Genomic DNA, 26,297 nt, shown 5'->3' on the forward strand with positions numbered 1-26,297 from the left:
ATTTTTTTCCAATTTTTTGTTGTCTAAAACCTGGGTGCATCTTATAGTCAGGTGTGTCTTATAATCCGAAAAACACGGTATGTAAAAATGCATTAAGATGGAGAACATTTTCAAATGTCATATTTATTTACAAATTTTATTTAAAAAAAAAAGGGGTTCTCCTGAATTTAAAATAAAGGCTGTTTCTTTTATTTACTCTTATTCTCACTCACTTGTTAATCTGAATGAAAAATATTAGAAATATATCAAAACCCTAACCAGTTCAATTCAGTACATGAGGATAATGTTAACATTTTGTAGTTAAACAGATATACAATGACACCCACTTCCACCTTCTCATAGTTATTTTTTAATTCAGGCATTGCTATTTCCTGCATCACCAAATGATTCAATAGAGCTTTTTAAAAAGTAATATTTAGAAATTCCATGTAAAATGGGCACATCTTAAAATGTATTTTTTTTCTTTTTTGTTGTTTTCCAGAATCACATAAGGAAAATATTACCAGTAAGTTATAAAAATGCATTAAAAATTTCTTATAACGTATATTGAATGACTTACATCTACTAAATGGATATTTGTGTTCCTAGATTTTTTAAGATTTACTTAAAATTTACAAGATTGCATATAAATGCTGTTGCTAGCGACGGAGGAAATACCATGTAAATTTATTTATGGTGTCAATTGTTTTCAGTGAGAACCAAGTGGACCTCCATTTGAGCTCCAAAGACTTAGACCTCCATCTATTAGCTCAACATATCCTCTAGGTATCGAGACATTTCTATTATAGACAATCCCTCTTATTTCTGACTGTAACGGCCATTACTCCCCATGGTCACCATATACTTACTTCTCCATGGAGTCCACCGTCTCCTTCCTTCACTCCGGACTGGCTGAGCTCTCCTCCTGCACTTCCTAGTGCACGCATGCGCTGACTCCCCCTGTCTTAAAAAGTCAGGCAAGTGCCAGACTATCTAACTTTTCCAGGGTATAAAAGGCCTATCCGCCTGTCCACCATTGCCTGAGCAATTAAGTTCCTCCTACCTGACTAGAGATACTGTCTGCCCTGACCTATGCTATACCTGACCTTGCATTCCTTATGCTGTTTCTGTCCCACACTTGTTAACGCCGACCGTTGCCAAGGGAGACTACTCTGGGAGTAGCCAATTGGGTTTCCCTATCAGTGAAGTCCATATCCTTGTATAGGAGTTAAAAGGTGAATACCTGGAATTACCTTAGATTCCACTCCCCGGTTTAGCCCCACGTCAAATCCCTTGGTGACACAGCAGGATCACACAATTCTCTGTAGGCCCTAGGGCCAGTTCTAACTTTTCTGCTGCCTGAGGCGAAAATTGGTGACCCCCAGATTTTGATTGACATCCCCCTGGCTGTTCTACATCACTAGCAGCCTCCTCCAACTCTTGCGGATGCGTCGTTACCTTGTACACCCCTGGCATGCTCGGTGCAGTGATGAAGCCGGGCAGAGTACACCTCGCTGCAGGATGCGTGCTCAAGTAGTGCAAGGCAATAGCGCATCCGAATCCGATAAAGTTGGAGGAGGCTGGTAGTGATGTATAAGAGCCAGGGGGATGTCACTCAAGCATGGAAAGGTGGGTTTGGAGGCAGGACTATGTGACTCTTTAGGATAGTGGCACCATCCCATGACCCTTTAATGAGTAATTGGCATATAGCATGCGCCGTTTTAAAAGTTGATTTTATAGATTTTGCTGCATCTGAAAAAAACATACAAGAGAATCTTTGGAAATATTGTCAGGTTATGTATTACTACATGGTGCCGGTTCAAGCTTTAAACTACCTGACAGGTTTCCATTAAATATGCAATGAATTGAAAACTATTCCATCTGCCCTGCAATTGTGTTATTATAAATATATCCTATATAATTACAGCTCCACAACCAAGCTCATACATTTATACAGTACCAGAACAAAGCTCAATACATATATACATCCCCAGAACCAAGCTCAATACATATAAAAAATCCACAGAACCAAGCTCAGTACATAAATACAGTACCAGAACAAAGCTCAATACATATATACACCCCCAGAACCATGATCACATATGTAAAGGATCTGCCAGACACAGCTTCTGTGTCGACGCCCGTGGGTAATCAGTCTGCACCTGCTCCTAAGTCTGAGAGAGTGACACGATCTTCTACCAGTCAGGCTGGGAGGCTGAGGAGTGGTAGATCCTATCACAGCCTCGCCAGACGGAGCTAGCTCCCGCCCTCTGTCTATTTATACCTGCATTTCCTGCTCCTCCTTTGCCTGTGATTCTTTTCTGTTTCCTGGCTCTGCTGCTCCTGCTATGATTTTTGACCTTGCTTCATTTTTTACCCTGGCTTTACTGACTACGGTCCTGCTCTGCGATTTGTACCTCGTGCACTCCTGGTTTGACTCGGCTCGTTCACTACTCTTGTTGCTCACTGTGTTGCCGTGGGCAACTGCCCCATTTCCCTTAGCTTCTGTGTGCCCTTGTCTGTTTGTCTGTCGTGCACTTATTGAGCGTAGGGACCGTCGCCCAGTTGTACGCCGTCGCCTAGGACGGGCCGTTGCAAGTAGGCAGGGACTGAGTGGCGGGTAGATTAGGGCTCACCTGTCTGTCTCCCTACCCTGTCATTACAACATATATACATCCCCAGAACCAAGTTCAGTACATAAATACAGTACCAGACCCAAGCTCAATACACATATACACCCCCCAGAACCAAGTTCAGTACATAAATACAACACCAAAACCAAGCTCAGTAAATATATACAGTACCAGAACAAAGCTCAGCACATACATACAGCACCAGAACCAAGCTCACTACATATATATAGCACCAGGCCAAGCTCAGTACATAAATACAACACCAGAATCAAGTTCAGTACATAAATACAACACCAGAACCAAGCTCTCTACATAAATACAGCACCAGCACAAATACAGCTCGATTTAGTGCAACCGCTACTGTATAAGTTGTACGGCGTAAAACTACAGCTCCCAGCATGGCACGAACAATGGTAAAGATATGCTAGGAGTGGCTGTTTCACAAAAAATAAATCATACCAACCATCATCTCGCTGTATATCATACATTGATTACAGTACTGATTAGAGGCAGAATAAAATTTTGATTGAGTCCCTCACAGGTGATGTCTTCTCAGATTGTAGTTGTTCTTTTTCTTTTCTCTATCCGGTCCAGACCTCTATAATGATTTATCCCGTCCACAGCCCATTTCTGCAGTTTGCCACTCAGATGTCTTCAGCTTCTCACTTTTCAACATTGCTGCACCTATAAACGAAGATAAAGTTCTCATGGTGCCACACATTATGCCCCTAAATATAATAGCGCCATACATTGCACCTCTAATTCTAATAGCACCATACACTGTGTCCCTGATTATAATAACACCATACACTGGGTCACACACACACACACACACACACACACACACACACACACACAAACAAACACAAACACACAGTGTTCCCTGTACACAGTGCCCCACATAAACCCCCTGTAGACAGTGCACCACATAAAGCCCCCTGTAGACAGTGCCCCACATAAAGCCCCCTGTAGACTGTGACATAAAGCCCCCAGTAAATAGTGCCCCACACATAGCCCCCCTGTAGATAGTGCCCCACATGTAGCCCCCCCATAGATAATGCCACTCACACTTAGAAAAAAAACCTTTACACTCTCATCTGATCCGTTCCGTGCCGTCCTCTTGCAATGCAGGCCTGCTCTCTTCTGAGCAGGTCTGCTGGGGCTGAATGACGCAAGCGGCCGCTTGCATCGTCTTTGCGCCGCTTGCATCGTTAAAAGGCCATTAAACTACGCAAGCGGCGCGATTGTGCTTGCGTAATTGAAAGGCGTTGAATAGCAGGGCACAGAATGTTATCCAGTGCAAGTAATCACCTGAACTGCTGCAGGGGCATAACTATAGGGGGTGCAGATAATGCGGTTGCAGTTGAGCCACAAGAGCTTCAAAGTACACCTCTGACTGCTCATATAGAGAAAGAAGCTGAAGAAAAGTTATTTGAGAACACTGTATGTATATCAATGTGGCCTACAAGTGACTTATATTGCCAATCCCACCTGAAAGATATTTTAGTGGATTCAGCAAGGGCACAGTTATGGTCTATCTGCTGCATTGTCTTTTGCTTTGAAATTGGGTTTCATTTAATATTCTTAATAACCATTAATTCTTAGTGAATGAATCATGGGTACTATTATGGACAGTATCTATTTTGGAACTTAGCAATATTTAATAAAAAACAATCCTGTCTTTTCTAGAAATATGTTATAAAGGCGATGGCAGACATTACCAAGGGACTGTCAGCTTGACAGCATCAGGAATTCCTTGTCAAAAATGGAGTCAACAGGTAATATATCTGACATTGTAATAAATATTACATTATACAGTCCAGGAAACCAAAATAACTCATCAAGAACAGGTCAGAAGTTGTAATATGAACATTTGTTGAATTATTTTCTCGCTGCTCTCAGGAGGAATGGCAGGTTTCAAACGTGTTATCTTAACATGGGAAAAGAGCTTATAAAATACGTTATTATTCAGCTGAGAACTTTGAAAAGTATTTACTATTCCATTCAGGCAACTGTATTCTTCTTTGCCAAGCCAGAGACAAATTTCCAAACGCTTTATTTGGTTTGGAAATGAGAAACTTGAGATATAAACAAAGTCTTTTCAAGAGCTGTAAGAAAGGAAAAATCTGTACAGCTGTAAGTCTAGATATAGGTTTTTTTTGTTTTGTTTTTTTAAAAAACACCTTTTTGAATATCATATATTTTTTATTTCAAACTAACTTTTGCTTTACGAGTAGTTAAAGGTTTTGTTTTTTTTATGCAGAATCAGATAAAACGGTTTGCTTTTCTTCTGGAAACAGCGCCACTATTGTCCATTAGTTGTATCTGGTATTGCATCTTAATCTCTTTTAAGTAAACGGGGATGAGCTGCAAAACCAGACACAGTCCATGTAAGGGTATGTTCACACGTAGTCAACAAAAACGTCTGAAAATCCAGAGCTGTTTTCAAGGGAAAACAGACCCTGCTTTTCAGACGTTTTTTTACCAACTCACATTTTTCGCGGCGTTTTTCGCAGCGTTTTTTACGTCCGTTTTTGGAGCTGTTTTCATTGGAGTCTATGAGAAAACAGCTCCAAAAACGTCCAAAGAAGTGTCCTGCACTTCTTTTAACGAGGCTGTATTTTTACGCGTCGTCGTTTGACAGCTGTCAAACGACGATGCGTAAATAACAGGTCGTCTGCACAGTACGTCGGCAAACCCATTCAAATGAATGGGCAGATGTTTGCCGACGTATTGGAGCCGTATTTTCAGACGTAAAACGAGGCATAATACGCCTCGTATACGTCTGAAATTTGGCCGTGTGAACATACCCTTAAAGAGATGCGCTGTTTATGGAAGAAAAGCAAACCCTTTTTGCTAATCCCATACTCTAACTAAGTAAATGCACATGCAGACTATCCAGTTCCTGAGAGTTATCTTTTTGACTGAGATAGTGGGACTTGGGGCCGGTCTCCCGGCTGTGGCATGTCCCAGTCTGAACTGTATCTGCGTCCTCAGGATGCAGATACAGTTGAAGCCAATGCTGTAGCAGGGAGCTGACGGCTCCTTGCTCCAGCATTCATTATGTAATGCCAGCTGTAAATGGCTCGACGCAGACAGGCACGATGTAGTGAAATCATTGCGCCTGTCTGTGCAGAGCCACACACTGCACAGAGCGGAGGAGCAGAGGGATGTGCTCCAATCGTCGTGGGAACTGGGATAGGTAAATGTTTATTTTTCTTTTTTTAGGCACTATGGGGCATTATACTATGTGGTGGTTGCTAAGGGGGCATTATACTGAGTATGGGGGGGCCACAATAGGGAAATATACTGTATGGGGGCAGCTATAGGGGCATTATACTGTGTAGGGGCAGCTATGGGGGCATTATACTGTATAGGGAATGTATGGGGGCATTATACTGTATGAGGGCAGCTATGGGGGCATTATACTGTATGAGGGCAGCTATGGGGGCATTATAATGTATGCGGCCAGCTATGGGGCTTTATACTGTATGGGGACAGCTATGGGGGATTATACTGTGTGGGGCAGCTATGGGGCATTATACTGTATGGGGGCAGCTATGGGGATTTATACTGTGTGAGGGCAGCAATGGGGGCATTATACTCTGTGAAAGACACTATGGGGCATTATATGGTGTGGGGACAGCTATGGGAGCATTATTCTGTGTGGGGGCAGCTCTAAGGGCATTATACTGCGTGGTGGCCACTAATGGACATTTTACTGTGTGGGGGGCACTAAGGGGTCATTATACAATGTGAGGGCACTAAGGGGTTATTATACTGTGTGGGGCCATTATGGGAGTATTATACTGTGTGGGGGCAGCTATAGGAGCATTATTCTCCGTGGGGGCAGCTATGGAAGCATTATTCTATGTTAGGGCAACTATAGGGGCATTATACTGTGCTGGGGCAGCTATAGAGGCAGGCATTATCCTGTGTGGAGGCAGCTATAAGGGTATTATACTGTGTGGGGGCCACAAAGGGGTTATTACACTGTGTATGGAGGCCCACTAGGTTGGGCCCCACTCAGATGTATTTTACCCCCCCCCCCCACGCCTGTGCTAAACTCCTAGCTACGCCAGTTTTGGATAAGTATCACAGCACAAAGAGATGCTTTTATGAATCTGATGCCCATAGTATCAGGTCTGCCACTGACCAGATGTTTTTTATTCAGCAGGTTAGAAAATGTTAAATGTAACCTGATCACTTAATTTTATGTCGATAACTCTACATTTTGTAGTTTTTTTTAACTAATTTTATTATGCCCTGGTGGCCTAGTGGTCAGTGAAGTTTCTTCATAGCACTAAGGTCATTATTATTTATTTGCTGTTATATATGTAATACTGATATACTCTGTACACAGAATATACTTGTTTACATCAGCCCCTGTGCCTGGTGGGGTCCATAGTCTAACTTCTCAACACACATTTGTATAAAGCCATGTTACCCATGTGTAAGTAAAATACCCACAAAATCTATGCAGCTAATGACCTTTTCAGATTCACACCATAGTGCTACAAGGCAGAAGTACTGACTACTGAGCGACCATGCCTCCCACAAGGTTAGTTTCTGAGTACTGTACCATCAGCATTTCTTTTAGGTTTTTATTGTGGTTGTCTCCTACCATATACCTGAAATTGTAGGCTGGTAGGCCAATAGCTCTATATTGTATGCGTGTGTGTGTATATATGACATGATAGGGAAAATAGGTTGTAAGCTCTATTTGGGTACGACATTAAATTATTATATTCTCTTTACAGCACTGCAGAATATCTTGGTAATAAATTAATATTTCACCTGAATTCTTCACAAACATGATAGGCACAGACGCTTAAATGGAAATAAAATTTTAGTACAAGCAAATATAAAAAAAACTGTGATATATATCATTAGCAAAAAATGCCCCCTACTCCACTTATCAGGCTCTGCCCCTCACTCCTAACTGTTCACTTACTCTGAATTGACTCCTTTTTCTTTAAAGATGGAAGAGAACAGAGGGGAGATGAGGTGGGAGGAGGGAGCAGAAGTAGAGTGAGAGATTGACAGAGAGACAAAGATGCTGCTGCAGCTCACTAGTAAGTGTTCTATCTCACCCCAGTGCTGGATGTACATGTAAAGGATCTGCCAGACACAGCTTCTGTGTCGACGACCGTGGTTAATCAGTCTGCATCTGCTCCTAGGTCTGATAGAGTGACTCGATCTGCTACCACTCAGGCTGGTAGGCTGAGGAGTGGGAGAACCTATCACAGCCTGGCCAGACGGTTCTAGCTCCCGCCCTCGGTCTATGTTTAACTTCATTTGCTTCTTGTCTTTGCCTGTGATTCTCTCTTGTTTCCTGGCTCTGCTGTTCCAGCTATTACTATTGACCTCAGCTTCATATTCACCCTGGCTTCACTGACTACGCTCCTGCTCTGCGTTTGGTACCTCGTACACTCCTGGTTTGACTCGGCTCGTTCACTACTCTTGTTGCTCACGGTGTTGCCGTGGGCAACTGCCCCTTTCCCCTTAGCTTCTGTGTTCCCTTGTCTGTTTGTCTGTCGGGCACATATTGAGCGTAGGGACCGTCGCCCAGTTGTACGCTGTCGCCTAGGACGGGTCGTGCAAGTAGGCAGGGACTGAGTGGCGGGTAGATTAGGGCTCACCTGTCTGTCTCCCTACCCCGTCATTACATAATCACAGGCCCATATACCTTTTCTACCCTGGTTCCTACTACTATGGACCCCCTTAAGACCCTGGCTCAGCAAATGCAGGGTCTCTCCCTACAGGTCCAAGCCCTGGCTCAGAGGTGCGACCAGCGTGATGATAACCAGCTAGTGCCCTCCACCTCACCTCTTGAACCCCATCTCAAGTTGCTTGACCAGTTCTCAGGGGACCGGAAGATTTTTTTCTCCTTTCGGGAGAGTTGTAGACTCTCCGTCTAAGGCCCCACTCCTCAGGTTCTGAGAGCAAGCGAGTGGGTATAATTGTCTCCCGGCTCCAGGACGGCCCCCAAGAATGGGCCTTCTCCTTGGCTCCTGACGCCCCTGAACTTTCCTCTGTTGACCTTTTTTTTCCGCTCTCAGGCTCATCTATGACGAGACTGACAAGACTGCCTTTGCCGAGAGTCAGCTGGTGACCTTACGTCAGGGTAAGAGACCCGTTGAAGAGTACTGTTCTGACTTTAGGAAGTGGTGTGTAGCTTCTCGCTGGAATGACCCTGCCTTGAGGTGCCAGTTTAGATTGGGTCTGTCGAACGCCCTGACAGACCTATTAGTTAGCTACCCCTCTTCTGACTCTCTAGATCAGGTTATGGCTTTAGCGGTACGTCTTGACCGACGTCTCAGGGAACGACGACTTGAACATTTTTGTACCTTCTCCTCTGGCTCCCCCATGATGGCTCCCGAGGTTCCGTTGCTTCGTTCTTCCACGGAAAACTCGGGTGAACCAATGCAACTCGGGGCCTCCGGGTCTCCACAACAACGTAGAGAGCACCGCAGGAAGAATGGTCTCTGCTTGTTTTGTGGGGATGACAAGCATCAAGTGAACAACTGTCCTAGGCGTAAGAATAAACAGCCGGAAAACTTCCGCCCCTAAGTGACCATCGGGGAGGTTGCTTGGGCGCACAGGTATTTCCCGTAAATATGAAACCTAATAAGATCTTGCTTCCCTTTCAGGTCTCTTTTGAGGGTAGGTCTGCCACTGGCAGTGCCTTCGTGGATTAAGGGTCTTCTGCTAATATTATGTCTGTGGAATTTGCTATGTCTCTAGCTATGCCATTGATTGATTTGCCTAAACCTGTCCCGGTAGTGGGTATCGACTCCACTCCACTTGCTAATGGTTATTTTAAGCAGCATACCCCTGTTTTTGAACTCATTGTTGGCTCCATTCATTTGAAGCCGTGTTCTGTACTGGTGATGCAGGGATTATCGTCCGATTTGGTTTTAGGCCTTCCCTGGTTGCAGATGCATAATCCCACGTTTAACTGGAGTACTGGGGATCTTTCTAAATGGGGTAATGAATGCATGACGTCCTGTTTTTCTGTTAATTTTATTTCTCCCCCTGAGGAGGTGAACACTCTACCTAAATTTATTCAGGACTTCGCTGATGTTTTTTCTAAAAAGGCCTCCGAAGTGTTACCTCCTCATAGAGAATACGATTGTGCAACCGATTTGGTACCAGGAGCTAAGCTCCCTAAGGGTAGGATATTTAATCTCTCTTGTCCCGAACGTGAGGCCATGACAGAATATATCCAGGAAAGCCTGGCCAAAGGGTTACATTCGCGCCTCTACTTCTCCGGTAGGTGCTGTCTTCTTCTTCGTAGGGAAGAAGGATGGTGGTCTTAGGCCGTGCATCGATTACCGAAACTTGAATAAAGTCGCTGTAAGGAACCAGTATCCCCTTCCTTTGATTCTTGATCTCTTCAATCAGGTTCAGTGGGCCCAATGGTTCTCTAAGTTTGATCTTCGGGGGGCTTATAACCTTATCCGAGTCAGAGAAGGGGATGAGTGGAAGACTGTGTTTAACACACCCGAAGGTCATTTCGAATACCTCGTCATGCCCTTTGGGTTGTGTAATGCTCCTGCGGTCTTCCAGAATTTCATAAATGAGATTTTAAGAGACCACCTGGGGGTATTTATTATTTATTTATTTATTTCAGTTACTAATATAGCGCCAACATATTACGCAGCGCTGTACAGAGGTTCTCTTATTTACTGTCCCCATTGGGGCTCACAATCTAAATATTTCTTGTAGTGTACCTTGATGACATATTTGTGTTTTCTAAGGACTGGTCCTCCCACATTGAGCATGTCAGGAAGGTGCTCCAGGCCCTTCGGGAAAACAAACTCTTTGCTAAATCCGAAAAATGTGTGTTTGGGGTGCATTTTTGGGGCAAATCCTCACTCCTAATGAATTCCGCATGGACCCTGCCAAGGTTCAGGCTGTGACTGAATAGGTCCAATTTGTCCCTCTGAAGGCTTTACAGTGCTTCCTGGGGTTTGCTAATTATTACAGGAGATTTATTGCTAAATTCTCGGTCATCGCTAAGCCTCTTACGGATCTTACTCGCAAAGGTGCTGATCTCCTCCACTGGCCTCCGGAGGAAGGTCCAGGCTTTTGAGATCCTTAAGAAGTTCTTTATCTCTGCCCCAGTGCTGACTCAGCCTAAGCAAATGGAGCCATTCATCGTGGAGGTTGACGCCTCCCAGGTGGGACTGGGTGCTGTCTTGTCCCAGGGTACCAGGTCCCTCACCCATCTCCGTCCCTGTGCCTACTTCTCCAGGAAGTTCTCACCCACTGAGAGTAACTATGACGTGGCAACCGCAAACTCTTAGCCATTAAATGGGCATGGGTTAGGCACCAGGTAACGGTCTTTACCGACCACAAGAATCTTGCCTTCCTAGAATCTGCCCAGAGGCTAAACCCGAGACAAGCTCGATGGCCGTTGTTTTTTACTAGATTCAACTTTGTGGTCACCTATAGGGCTGGGTTTAAAAATATTAAAGCTGATGCACTGTCGCGTAGCTTCATGGCCAGCCCTCCTTCGGAGGAAGATCCTGCTTGTGTTTTGCCCCCAGGTATAATAATATCCTCTGTTGATTCTGATTTAGTCTCCGTAATTGCGGCTGATCAAGGTTCAGCTCCCGGGAACCTTCCTAAGAACAAGCTGTTTGTTCCCCTGCAGTTCCGGCTAAGGGTACTCAGGGAAAATCATGACTCTGCACTATCTGGCCATCCATGCATCCTGGGAACCAAGCACCTCATTGCTAGAAACTATTGGTGGCCTGGGTTGCATAAAGACGTTATGGCCTACGTCGCCGCTTGTGAAATTTGTGCCAGGTCCAAGACTCCCAGGTCCCGACCAGCAGGCTTACTATGTTCTTTGCCCATTCCCCAGAGACCTTGGACCCATATCTCCATGGATTTTATCACAGATCTGCCTCCATCTCAAGGCAAGTCGGTGGTGTGGGTTGTAGTAGACTGCTTTAGTAAGATGTGCCACTTTGTGCCCCTCAAGAAACTACCCAATGCCAAGACGTTAGCTACCTTGTTTGTCAAACACATCCTGCGTCTCCATGGGGTTCCTGTCAATATTGTTTCTGACAGAGGGGTACAATTTGTTTCATTGTTTTGGAGAGCCTTCTGTAAAAAGTTGGAGATTGATCTGTCCTTCTCCTCGGCTTTCCATTCGGAAACTAATGGCCAAACTGAGAGGACTAATCAGTCTCTAGAACAATATTTAAGGTGTTTTATCTCTGGCTGTCAATATGATTGGGTCTTCTTCATTCCTCTCGCCGAATTTTCCCTTAATAACCGGGTCAGTAACTCGTCAAGGGTCTTCCCCTTTTTCTGTAATTCTGGGTTTAATCCACGGTTCTCCTCCGTTTCACCTGGTGGTTCCAACAATCCCGAGGTAGATGTCGTTCATCGAGAACTGTGCACAGTCTGGGCCCAGGTTCAGAAGAACCTAGAGGCGTCCCAGAGCATACAAAAGACTCAGGCAGATAGAAGACATTCTGCTAACCCCTTGTTTGTGGTCGGGGATCTGGTGTGGCTGTCTTCAAAAAATTTGCGCCTTAAAGTTCCTTCGAAAAAATGCCATGGGCAACTGCCCCTTTCCCCTTAGCTTCTGTGTTCCCTTGTCTTTTTGTCTGTCGGGCACATGTTGAGCGTAGGGACCGTTGCCCAGTTGTACGCCGTCACCTAGGACGGGTCGTGCAAGTAGGCAGGGACTGAGTGGCGGGTAGATTAGGGCTCACCTGTCTGTCTCCCTACCATGTCATTACAGTACAGCTAAACTGCTCATTACTGCTGTATGATGTCTTCCATGTTGCTGCAGTTTCCATATATGTAATAGATAGAGATAGGAGAGCAGGATTTTTACTCTTCTCTGTGTATAGAACACATGATAGCAGTTAGGCTCCACTCACTAGCTCATGGAAAACTTAGAATTAGAGAGAGAGCCCACAGAAGTGAAAACGGCAAAAAAAAAAACAACAGAATACAGGTCATATAATGTCCAGAAATAGTGTTATTCCTTGTGTACACACATATGACAGCTGTTCACTAATGTTCAAGGAAATGTTTAATTTGTTCCAGCTACCTCACTTACACAGAAAAATACCTACTCTGTTCCAAGAGCTATCCAATTCAGAAAATTCTTGTAGAAATCCCGGAGGAGAATATGAACGTCCTTGGTGTTACACAATGGATCCTAACGTTCGATGGGAATATTGCAGCATCCCAGCATGTAGGGCAGGTAATACAATGTGCTTCATTGTCTGGAATTAATAACATTGTAAATTGTTATTTTGCACAACAAGTATGTCCCTTATCTGGGATATTATAACTGTAGTATTATTTCAGCATATTATATCTGAACAATTTATTTTAAGAAGGCCATACATGTTGAGGGTGGTCTAATTGCATTTAAATACCTACCATATTAAGGAAGTTCAAGGGGTAGCATATGATATAAACTTCATTGTAATGTCTTCCTTAAAATCAGAGTTATGTGCCTAACAGATTACCATAGACATTGGATTGCAGGTGGATACCACTTAATAGTATTGTAAGATTATGTAATGATGCTGTAATGTTGCTGGACTAGAAGTGAAATCCACCACCTACCATTGTTTTGGGTTGTCCATCACTCCTCAGTCACAGGTAGTCCTAAAACCATTGGACTCCATTTAATAATCATTACACATTGAGGTGAAACCTTCACTCCAGTCCATGACCCAGCAAAAGCACTACAGTCTAGCCATAACTTTAGAGGGGGTAATCTTACAGCAGTTCAGATTCATCTCTCACATTTTAATATTGTAGTGTTATAGTACTAAACCCATAAGTACAAGAGTCATCACCCAACATATTGATGAAATAACTGATGAAATAACTGCTTTTTGGTCTTTTAAATACAATTGTCTTACAACAATAACTTATTGTCTTCTATAAAGGTACACCACATTTACCAACAACAATAAAAACAGCACATGAGCCACCCATAATGCCATCAACATCATCATCTTTCTTTCCAACACACTCTATGATGGTCATCATATCAACAATCTGCAGTTTTGCTGCCTTGACATTACTGATAATTATCGCCCTTATTTGTTGCCGGAGACAGAAAAAAATAAAAAGTATAAACAGGTTAGTATTTCTGTGTCTCTGTCCACATATTTCTATGATGCATCTTGCAGCTTGCGTATTGAAATCTGCCTTCTGTTCTTAGTATTTTATGGTTGTTATCTCATGTCAGTCTCATTGCCTAAAATTTTTTGAATAAAATGGCCAATCATGATTGAGATGATGTAACGTTCTTCTGTAAAAGTTTCTTAATACTCCATAATCTAAGAAGTCTGACATTAGGACACATGATTATATTGGTGGTCCTTTCATCGGTAAAGCTTGTAAAAGACCAGTCAGACGCTGCAAATGTTGTAATATGTTCTATCTTTTACGTGATATTTTTAAATTATTACGCCATCAATAGGAATTTATGTTCTATGCAAGGAAGGGAAAGATTAAGGATTAGGAAAAAGCAATCTAATAAATACAATTTGAACTTTATTTATATACCTTTAAATATGCTTTTAGTAACAAATAAAATATATCACCAACAGGATTATCGGTACTATTGTATGTTAGCCCAAAGGACGAATGGGCTGAAAGTCCCCATTGTAGAGGTCATATTGTTGTTAGAGTGTATACGTCACCTTACCATAGAAGCAGGTCTCAGCATTTAATGCATTTTCTATTCAATGTCTGTAGATTTATATAGCTTTTTCAGGCATTATTATTTTCTAGTGATGCCTTTATAATACAGCCTCGGTTCCCACAACTTAATTATAGGAGAAAGAGAGCTATGTACAAAAGAGGTTTTGGTACTTTGTAGTCCTATTCTTTGTGGCTAATACTGGATAACAGAGAGCGCAGCATGGTCTCTCAAGTCTTTCCGCGGTATGATTTATGCTCCGCACAGTGGAATGGTACATGCGGTTGGGAAAAGAGTCGGTCTCAGGTTGCTGTTGTCAGACCTCTTCTATGTATGTCCTAAGCTGCTAGATTAATGTCTGACCCTAGTGGCAATTTCTATTTGTCCATATTCTAATGCAATGTGTCCATTTCGACGCACTTTTTGCCAACTGTAACCACTGGGGCCAGGAAGAATATGGAAAGAGTTTTTCCTCTCGTTTTGGTTACTGCCTCATAGGGTTTGTTTTGCCTTCTTTGCAATTAATACTGTAAGATAGTAGGTTAAACTTGATGGACTTAATGACTTTTTGCAACCTTACTAACTATGTAGCTATGTTACTTTAACACGTTGGTAGTGATAAACATGTGATATCGTGGTGGAGAATGTGTATGATAATAAGTGGCTGATAATAAGTGACAGAACTTCTACTTACTGTATGTATACAAGAAGTTGGGTAGCAGATGGAAGTGAATATGACTGCAGGATCAGACCACACAAGTCTTGTTTATAAGACTGTAACCATGGAGATATAAAGGTCTGCGTAGGAGCTGTAGAAAGAAAACAAAAAGAGGTTTTTGATCAAGTTGTTTTATTTTTGACTCATTGGAACTGTAAAAAGTTCTGAATTTCCTTTAAACTCCAACTCTTATAATTATTCCAATCTATTCTAGCTTTCGCTACATTACTCACAGATTCTAGTTATCATTAATACATTTTATCAACCATAAATGAAGTCATATACTAATAACTTTATTAATTTAATATATTACATATTCTGATTTCTTAATATACATGTAATGTTGCTCCTTACGGGTATTAAATGGATCATGTTAATAATTGATAGCTGAAAATGTGAATTATTTATTCCAGAGAAACGAATGCCTCAACACTTACAGCTCTTCCGTCAGAGCTTGTACTGGACAGATTACATCCAAACCCCATGTATCAGAGAATGCCTCTTCTTCTGAACTCTAAACTCATATGTCTTGAATATCCCAGGAATAATATTGAGTATGTTAGGGACATTGGGGAAGGAGCCTTTGGACGGGTCTTTCAAGCCAGGTAAATAAATCCTAGTTTTCTCCTGGTTGTTTCCTACAATGTTTGTTACCCTAAATACATGATAAATTCTCTTTAACTCATCATCAGTCATTTGCAAGAGTGGAATGACATAGATCCTCCATCCTCTGCTGACATGAAGACTGTTTGTTACTAAGTCTTAGATTTATATGGTATCACTTCTCTACCATATGTTCATCTCCATGAAACGTGACATTTATCAACACAAGTTGAAACATCTCCTTCTGCTCTTATTAAAATATTTGTCTTGTCGTATGTTAAACACATGCCTGTTTCTAAACTTAGCAACCTTCTTCTCTCCCCCAGCGCAATGTTTCAGCTCTTGAGACATAATTCTTCATTTAGTGCCAATAATATGTCAGCTAACAACATTCTGTTTATTCTGTTTAGGTTTAAAGCCTCAATGTAGTGAAGAAGTTTGTCAACTGCAGGAAATGAGGGTCATGCTATTTACTGAGCCTGTGGAGGGGGGGTATGGATATGTTCACACTCAGTATATAACTGTATGGGTATAACTGAATGTGGGTTCACTCATTTAGGATAAATGGAACCTAAATTGATGTTCTACTCTAATAATATATAGCAAGGAACATCAGTCTTTATAACAGCAGTCAGATAGTTGAGATATTTGTGCTAAACATTATAATTGCTTATACAATGTACAATATATCCTTTAGTTAAGGAAATTACATCATTAGGGACAGGGACTGAGTGAGGATAATCTTTGCACAACACGGAATATGTTGAGTCCATTTAGGCAACAGGAAATATATAAATTGTGGCCTACTAGTTCATCTTTTGATTGTTCATTGTACAAATGTTGTAGTCTAAAGGCCCTCTACCTAGTTCCATGTTTTGTTTTTTATTTAGGCCAGTTTCACACACATCATCTTTATGCATTTTCTGTGGTGCTTTTCTTTGTATTTTATTTTTGCAAATTTTTTGGGGTAAAAAATGCTACAGGCATTTCACTGGTTCTCGACCTGTGATATAACTATATGTCAAGGGCTGCTGTCAGTTGCCGCTCCATTAAGTACATCTAATTTTGAACTAACTCCAGCATGAAGTAAGATACCATAACAAACCTCCCCTGTGTCATCTGCTAAAGGATCATACAGCTGCTTGTAAAGGGTTAATCTGCATCTCTTACTACATACACACAGAGCCAGCAGTAGTCACCCACTGAGAAGAAAGCTGTGACAGGATTTACCTATGCTGCTGCTGTTTCTGCTAATTCTAGTCTCCTCCTGCTCCATAATACGTGTATGAATTAAATCTTACGTTGCTGCTAATATAACTACAACTGATATTAAATAAGATAACAGTACAGACATCCCCTGTGTTATCTGCTGGAGGAGGACACAGCTGCTTGTAAAGAGTTAATCTGAGTCTCTCACTACGTACACACAGAGCCAGCAGCAGTTACACACTGAGGAGAAAGCTGTGATGGGATTTACCTCTACTGCTTCTTCTTGTCTCCTCCTGCTTCATAATACACAGGAATCCATCTTACATTGCTTTTAATATAACTACACGCAGCAGGAAGTAAGATAGCATTACAAATTTCCCCTGTGTCATCTGCTAGAGAAGGATACAGCTGTTCGTAAAGAGTTAATTTTTCTACTCTTACTACATACACACCGAGCCAGCAGCAGTCACACATTGAGGTGAAAGTTGTAAAAGGATTTACCTCAGTTACGGATTTATGTATCCTCCTCCTGCTGCTCCATAATACGTAGGAAACCATCGTACATTACTAGTAAAATAACTAGATCCAGCATGAAATAAAATAGCAGCAATCACTGAGGAGAAAGCTGTAACAGGATTTACCTCCACTGCCTCTTCTAGTGACCTCCTCCTGCTCCATAATACACAGTAATCCACCTTGCATTGCTGCTAAAATAACAACATCCAGCATAAAGTAAGATAGCAGCTCACATCTTCTATAAGAGAATACTGCTTCTTGTAAAGGGTTCTCTTACTAAATACACACAGAGCTACCAGCAGTCACACACTTAGGAGACTCTCGATTCTGTTAAGTAGGAGTTACAGGAACTGCCGAGCAAGCGCTGCTCGGCTGTTTCCATATCTCCTATACAACAGAATGGTGAGTGCTGAGTGCATGTGCAGCCCTTTCTCCACTAGTCTTCGCCTGGAATTAGAGGCTCCAGGCAAAACAAGATTTGGATGACCCCCTTTCTCGATATAGGTGTGGGTCCCAGAGCTGAGAACCGCATATATCAGACATTTGTGGTATATCCTGTGGATATGCCATAAATGTCTAAGTCAGGAATACCCCTTTAATCTTCGGCATTATCCCTCCTTCTTTTAGGGGTAGTTTGCACAGCAATTTTGTCACGCTGATATATCACCCTCAGTTGATTTCAATGGGAAGTAGAGGCGTTTTTTTTCCCCGGGTGGCTTTTGGTCGCTTATGGAAAAAAAAGTGGCATGCTATTTATTCAAGCGGTTTCCACCCATGACCTCCCATTGAAATCAATGGGAGGCAGAAAAACCTGTGCTTGTTTTGAGCATTTTATGCCGCTAAAAACTCGAAAAACACGAAAAGATTGCGTAAAAAAATGCTGCCAATTCAAAATCTGCCGTTTTTTTTTCTGCGTGATAAAAAAGGTTGTGTGAACTCCCCGTTATAATCTTTGAAAATATTTGTATTTCTGTTAATTCTGTTTGCTGCTGTTTATAAAACCACTATAAATATAGAAACATACATTGAATTTTTTCACCAGCACATTCAGCCAAGAATAGCAGCTATACTTGTAATGTTTTACAAATACTACTTCACCTTCATGATGAAAATATATATAAAAATAACTATATAAATATTCTTCTATTGCTTTCTAGGGCACCAGGGTTGCTTCCTTATGAACCTTTTACAATGGTAGCAGTGAAGATGTTAAAAGAAGAAGCCTCTGCTGATATGCAGGCAGACTTCCAAAGGGAGGCTGCACTTATGGCAGAGTTTGATCACCCCAACATTGTAAAGCTTCTGGGTAAGAAAATGTTAGGTTTAACCCCTTCCCCCTGCTTGTATTCTGGGCCCTAATGACCAAGCCATTATTTACGTTTTTCTATCGTCACATTCGAAGAGCTATAACTTTTTTATTTTTGCTTCGACATAGCTGTATAAGGTCTTGTTTTTTGCGGGACAAGTTGTACTTTTAAATAGCACCATTTTGGGGTACATATACATTTATTCATTAACTTTTATTAACTTTTTTTGGGAGGGGGGATATAAGAAAACCTGAAATTTCACCACTCTTTTTTTGCGCCCTAAATCTACGTAGTTTACCGTGTGGTATAAATAACGCAATAACTTTATTCAGCGGGTTGTTGCGATTGCAACGATACCAAATTTGTATAGTTTTTGTATGTTTTACTACTTTTACACAGTAAAAACGCTTTTTTTTCAAAATTATTTGTTCTTGCGTCTCCATATTTGAAGAGTCATAACTATTTTATTGTTCCGCCGATGCAGTTGTATGAGGGCTTTTTTTTTGCAGCACGACTTGTAGTTTTTATTAGTACCATTTGAGAGTAGATTCTTTTTGATCACTTTTTATCACATTTTTTTTAAGTCAGGATTAACAGAAAACAGCAATTTTTCCATTGTTTTTTTGTTTTATTTTTTACGGCGTTCATCCTGCGGGTTAAATAATGTAACAGCTTTATAGTCGGGGTCGTTACGGACGCGTCAATACCAAATATGTGTAACTTTTTTCTTTATTGTGTTTTTTTAATAGTAAAGCATTTTGTAAGGGGAAAAAGTGGGTTTTTCATTTTTTTTTTCTTCAAACATCACCAGGACAAATCCCTTTAGGCAGGACCATATTCAGAGTTTGTGCTGCCCTAGGCACTTTCAGTGCTGACGCCCCCAATAACGCAGCTTTTCCGCCAGAAAAATCACAACATGTGCTAATTGTTGTGGGTTTTACATCCCCATTGAAAACAATAGGGAAAACCTGCAACAGAAAACCAGCGATTCCACAACATAAATTCACATGCTGCGGATTAAAAAAACGCACCGCAGGTCAATTTATGAACTTTTTTTCGGTGGGTTATTTAGGCAGCGTGTGGATGAGATTTGTTCAAATAGCATCAACTCTACTGCTACTGTATTATGCTGCAGATTTTTCGCAATGAAATCCGCAGTGTTTAGACTATGTGTGGACATACCCTGAAAGAAATGCTCAGTGCTACCCCATTAACATTACCTCCCCTTCCCCCCACATGAACACTGGGGCCCATTTCCCCTATTATTGATCAGGTCACATTTTATTATTTTTTAGAAAATTTATTATTTTCAATAAAATGGTTAATGAAGGTTTTGTGGGGGCTTTTATTTCTATAAAGTATTTTTTCTGTGAAGGTGTTTTTTTAACTTCATTACTACTGCCTTAGTAATGGCAGCTGTCTGAAAGACAGCGTCCATTACTAAGGCGGGCCTTAGTGTTAGCCGGTGAAGAGGCTAACACTAACCCCCCCATTATTACCCCAGTACACACCGCCACCAGGGGTGCTAGGAAGAGCCGGGTACAATCCAGTACCCGACCATCTGAAATGATGGGTACTAGGGCAGATGCAGGCTGGTATTATTAGCCTGGGAAAGCTCAAAAACAATGGCCCTTCCCAACCTGGTAATGCTAGGTTGCAGCTGCTTTATTGTATCTGTCTGGTTATGAAAAATAGGGGGACCCCAAGTTGTTTATTCACTTATTTATATTAAAAAAACGACGTGGGGTCACGCCTATTTTTCATAACCAGCCAGATACAACATAGCAGCAGAAGCAGCCTAGTTTTACCAGGGTGGGAAGGCCCATTGTTTTTGGGCTTTCCCAACCTAATAATACCAGCCTGCGGCCACCCCTGTCCCCTGCCATCACTTCAGATAGTCAGGTACTGGATCATACCTGGCACTTCCTGGCATCCCTGGTGGCTGTGGATACTAGGGTAATAATGAGGGGGTTAGTGTTAGCCTCTGCACCAGCTAACACTAATCCCCGCCTTAGTAATGGTTGCTGTCTATCAGACAGCCACCATTACTAAGGCTGTAGTAATATCGTTTTAAAAAAAAGACACAGAAATTTTTTTTTTAAATAAAACCCCCTAGACAACCCTCGTTAACCAATTTATTTAAAAAAACAAAACACTGTCATCAAAGTGTTTCTCGAATCCGACGTAGTCCAATGACCGAACCTGCAAAAAAACCAAAACATTAATAACATAGTAACATTAATAAGTACAAAAGCAAAACCATTATCATACTGACCTTTCTGGGTCTGTGACAGTTAACTAAGCGATGACAGTTTTTAGCTGTCATTGGTTCATTTACATCACGTGGTCCTAGGTTACCTCAGTACATTGAAAAAGAAAAAGAAAAAAAATGATCCAGGAATATAACTAGGCACTCTTGGGTTGGATAAAATTTAACAAAATATTTTATTTATGAATCCAGATAATACCGGCAGTATAAATTTATACAACAACAATTTAAAACATTTTTCTCCTGGCCAGGAAAAGAGACATATAATAGCACCTCTATGCTTCTATAATATCACCTCATAAGTATGTATGTAAACATCATATATGCACGGAACAAATTTGAAAAGATAACAATTTTCAAAGCAAAACCGCTGGGTTATGTTCACACTTGCGATTTTCAACCATATATGCTGTTTTTGTCACAAAGTGGCCAGAGTTCCTATGTAGAGTGATTGGTAATGATGTTTTAAAGACATTCTTTTTATAAGAAGTATAAATCTCAAAATAGGAAGACAGTCCCATATGTTAAGGGGATATAATTTGCAGCATATCTTTTTCCCTCCTAGGCGGATCCTGATTTTTATAAATCTTATGGTGATAGAGAGTCCTTTCACAGACCTGTTAAGGTCAATATGTAGCATATAAATCTTATGGTGATAGGTGGTCTTTTCACAGACCTTTAGGGTCAATATGTAGCCCTTAATCTTGAGCCTTAGAGGTTTTTACCTTGAATAGCCAGCGAATGCCAGGAATCCTTGCATGAAAGCAGTCGGTCCAATAGATGGAAGGGCAAAATCTTCACAAAAGGCAAAATTCACCTGTATGGCCATACATTTCATTTAAGCCTCCAAATCTCCATCATCATATCAGTTGAGAATTTTCTCCTCGGTCTCCACGGGCATTCGCCACTGCACTCCGAGAGACACGGGCCCGTCAAGGCAGGATCACACGCTGGCAGCCAGGTAAGTTTAAAATTCTATCGTATGTCTCCTTCCACGTGGTATCTCCAACACTGGACAGGAATTCACAGGGCAGAGTGTAGACGTCACTACCCGCCCTGTCTGATTGAGACAGCTGACGCGTTTCATCCAATACAGGATTTCTTCAGAGCCGTTTGACAGATACTGCCAAACCTGATACCTTTATAGTATCCCAAAGTTCATTCATTGGTTCCATGGTTGTACAGGTAATCTTCCATGGGAATAATCCAAAAAGCATTATAGGAGTCATATGTAGATCTTTCATAAAGTGCCATGATCAATTTCAATAGAAAATAGAGGTATTTTTTTGGTCAAGTAAACAGTACATTTGTCCATTAGTTTATATATATATATAGAGAATGTATTTAGTGCTCTCATAGGGAGGGCAATTAATATTGCATCCCCATACAGTTTTAACAATAATATTAATTGAGTATGAATCCTCCATAAAAATATTGATATTACCTAGGTCTAATTATCAATATTAATTTATCCAAGAACATAATTAGCCAAAATTGCTATTATTTAAACCTTGTGGCGGAATTATGGAGAAATAAGTTTTTTAACATAAAATCCCTTGCTACGCAGTTTATGTAATTATGCTATATCATAAGTTATATACAAAAAGAAAAGTGATCAGCTAAATTGATCAGTATTTCAAAACTGAACAAATAATTTGTTCATTTTGCAGCTATCTTTATATATATATATATATGGAATTCATAATGTATTTCAGGGGAAGCAGGGAGAAAGGGCCCATACCCGTTAAGGCATCAGGACCTGAGTCCCCACTTCAACCCAGAAAATGTTCAAAAACAATGATCCATCAATATAGTGGCAGGATCCTATAGGAACACTTTTACCACTAGATCTCGTGATCATTTTGTTAGATATATATAGCTGTTACTCATGAGAGGAGCCACCAAGGAACCCTAGGGGGGGCAGGGAGAGGGATCATATGCCCAAGGGATGCCCGGAGGGCACTAGGTCCCTAGTCCCCACCACCCACAGCGGACCTATAAGCAACCCCTCCCACTGCAAAGGATTGCAAGGGGTGGATAGTATATTATTTTATTACATTCACCCAATTGATTGAATATTTTATATTGAGAGAACACCATTCACATTCATTCTACAAAGAACAGATCCCATTATGTAAACGAAATGGGACATCCAGACCAGAGGCACACTGTTGACATTAATGTCCGATTCCAAGGAAGAGTTTTTTATATATAAAGTCACCTACGAGCTTCAAATTCGATTTTAATATGGAGCTCTCAGAAGAATACATATATATATTTATATTGTTTGCTAATGCTATGTAGCTCGGAAAATACAGAAAATCGAAGGGGGAGCACCGTACCACAAAGATAAGACCGCTCAACATACTTGTACCAAGATCCAAAAGGAGCAACTGGAGACCACTACGGACGCTGGTAAAGCAGCCATCCCAGTGGAAGTCCATTAGCTCCCAATAGATAGGGTCTCAGAGGAACATATTAAATTTTATTTCATTATTAAGTCCCCTAGGATTCAAAGTTCCCAATGTATAAATCCACATGGTTTCTTTTTGAAGAAGTATTCTGTTAAGATCACCTCCCCTTCTATCTTGAAATAGTTGGTAGATCCCCATGAATTTTAGGCCAGTCGGTGATTGAGCATGATATGTTTTAAAATGTGCAGCTAGGGGATTTGTTATTTCACCTTTAATAATGTCCCGGACATGTTCATTGATACGAATGTGTAACTCTCGCTTCGTTTTACCAATGTATTGTTTCCCACATGGGCAGACAATGGAGTAGACGACCATAGTCGAACGACAGTTAATGAAATTAAGGACTTTAAATTCCCTTCTGTGTTCACTATCGAAAAAGGTGTCTGATTTTGACACATACTTACAACATTTGCAAGAGCCGCACATGAACATTCCTTTTGGACGTTTTTGTAGCCAGTTCTCATTCCCTGGGGTCCTTCTCTTAAACTCCGAGCTCACCAACATATCCCTCAGTGTAGGGGCCTTTTTTGGGACCATACTCGGTACATTCCCTACTATTGACTTGATTTTTTTATCCAAAGTCAAGTGTGGCCAATTTTTTATCATCAAGTTTCGAAGTATATCCCAATGGGACCCATATCTCGAAATGAATCTAACTCTGTTGTCACTGTCGTCTTTTTTACCTCTCTTGAGGATTTCCTCTCTATTTTGTCTGGATGCCCTATTATATCCTTTCTTAATCAATTTTTTGGAGTATCCCCTATTTTCAAAACGAGAAGACAGATCTTGTGCTTCACTTTTGAAATCCCCAAAATCAGTACAATTGCGACGAATTCGAAGAAATTCACTTATCGGGATCCCCTTAATTTGAGATGGAAAATGATGGCTACTTGCTGCCAACAGGGTATTACCTGATGTTGGTTTTCGATATGTGGTCGTTTTTAGTCTATTTCCCTCCCTGTGGATATTCAGATCAAGGAAACTAATATGGTCTTCACTATAAGTGAAGGTCAGGAGAATATTTAGCTTATTGACATTTAGATCTCTAATAAAACTTTCCAACAAATCCAATGATCCCCTCCAACATAAGAGAACATCATCCATGTATCTAAGCCAAGCGGAAGCACATTTTCTAAAGAGGGGGTGTGGGTATACTATAAATTCTTCCCACCATCCCAGATGTAAACAGGCATAAGATGGTGCACAAGAGGATCCCATGGCTGTTCCACGGATCTGGCGATAGAATTTGCCATCAAAAGAAAAACAATTATAATTCAAAACAAATTCCAACATTTCAATAATAAATTCATTCTGGTGAGCCCAATCTCCTCCTCTCCTCTCCAGAAAATGTGCAACCGCTTTTAGGCCAACATCATGTGGGATGGAAGTATACAATGACTCCACATCCAGACCTACCAGAATGAAATCCTCCTCTAGGGTCAATTTGTCAATTTTATTTAAAAGATCTCCTGTATCCAAAACAAATGAGGGGAGTGTACGAACAAAGGGTTTCAATTTTTCATCTATGTATTTCCCAAGGTGATCTGTTGGGCCATCACACCCCGAAATAATAGGTCTACCCGGAGGTGAATTTCTATTTTTATGCACCTTGGGAAGCACATATATAGTAGGCATGCGAGGTTCCCTTACTTCCAGATATTGGAACTCATGTTTGTTAATTAAGCCCTCATCCAATGCAAAAATCAATTTTCTATTTAAAGTTGTCATTATATTATCCGATGGATTGTCATTCAAAAGAGAATATGCATCTGTTTCCAATTGTTTTTTAATTTCACTGACATAGTCCTCCTCTCTGAGGAGGACAACATTTCCACCCTTATCACTGGGCTTAATTACGATGTTTTTAATATTCTGCAATTCTTTTAGGGCTTTCCGTTCCCTTCCAGTTAAGTTGTCCTCACACAGGAACGAGGACCAATCAATAACACTTATATCTCTGAGCATAGCCTCCAAAAATGTATGTGTGTATCTATTGGAGTATGCGCTTGGCATGGTACTACTTTTTTTCCGCATTAAGCGAGCTCAGCATTTTTTTCTCCTCATCTATGCCCTATTAAATTGTGAAATGAATAAAAGTACTGAGGATTTTGGAGGAGACATATATGTTTTATTTAAAAATCATCGGAGATTAATTTTGAGTCATTTAAGACGTAAATGGGATATCCAGAGCTTAGAGGCATACAAGATGTCCAAAATAACCCCAAGAGGACTACGCAGACGTACAATACCTGCATCACACTTCAAAAGTGAGTTATTTTTGGAGAAATGGGATGAGGAGTGTTTGAGACACTCAAGGAACCTGATGGATTTACTCATAGATGAGGAGAAAAAAATGCTGAGCTCGCTTAATGCAGAGATTGAAGAGAGCGTTAAAAAATTGGATGTTTTCTGTAAGGATCCTGAATTTGAAAAACTAAATGATAATCTTAAAAAAGAGGTGGAAAAGGAACTTCGAGAAATATCGATACGTAAAAGGAAAAAATTTCAAAGGGATACCTTTGATTTTGAGCAGAAACAAATTTTCTCCTTCTCAAAAAATAGAGAAAGACAAAATAAAAGTAGACTACGAGTAAGAAGGAATACCTTTATGTCAACAGATGGGGAAACCACAAGTGACCCATCTAGTGACAATGAGATGGGAAAATACACTAGAGTGGAGGAATCACAGCCAAAGGTATCTTTTTTAGGGGATCGAAACAGAGGGAAATTCGGAGAGGAAAGAATAGTAGAGAAAAAAGGAGGACCCAATACAAGACAACGCAGGGGAAGATAGAAAATAATGCTAATAATATAATAAATTTAACAGATTTTCCCTTATCAATACATCACATATCCTTATTGAACCGGGGATTGGGTTTCTCACCAGTTAC

The 26,297-nt window shown here is 41.0% G+C and overlaps 1 protein-coding gene across 1 annotated transcript in view; it reads left to right on the top strand.

The window, feature by feature from the left end:
- The window catches only part of MUSK (muscle associated receptor tyrosine kinase), a 218,161-nt gene that overhangs the window by 163,147 nt on the left and 28,717 nt on the right, over positions 1–26,297 (top strand). Inside the window, exons 11-16 of the mRNA XM_075851610.1 lie at positions 482–505; positions 4,302–4,390; positions 12,690–12,849; positions 13,550–13,745; positions 15,442–15,633; positions 18,514–18,662. Coding sequence (XP_075707725.1) covers positions 482–505; positions 4,302–4,390; positions 12,690–12,849; positions 13,550–13,745; positions 15,442–15,633; positions 18,514–18,662 — 810 coding nt within the window. The remainder of the gene's footprint in view (positions 1–481; positions 506–4,301; positions 4,391–12,689; positions 12,850–13,549; positions 13,746–15,441; positions 15,634–18,513; positions 18,663–26,297) is intronic.

This window comes from Rhinoderma darwinii, chromosome 1, assembly GCF_050947455.1.
Source record: "Rhinoderma darwinii isolate aRhiDar2 chromosome 1, aRhiDar2.hap1, whole genome shotgun sequence".
NCBI lineage: Eukaryota > Metazoa > Chordata > Amphibia > Anura > Rhinodermatidae > Rhinoderma > Rhinoderma darwinii.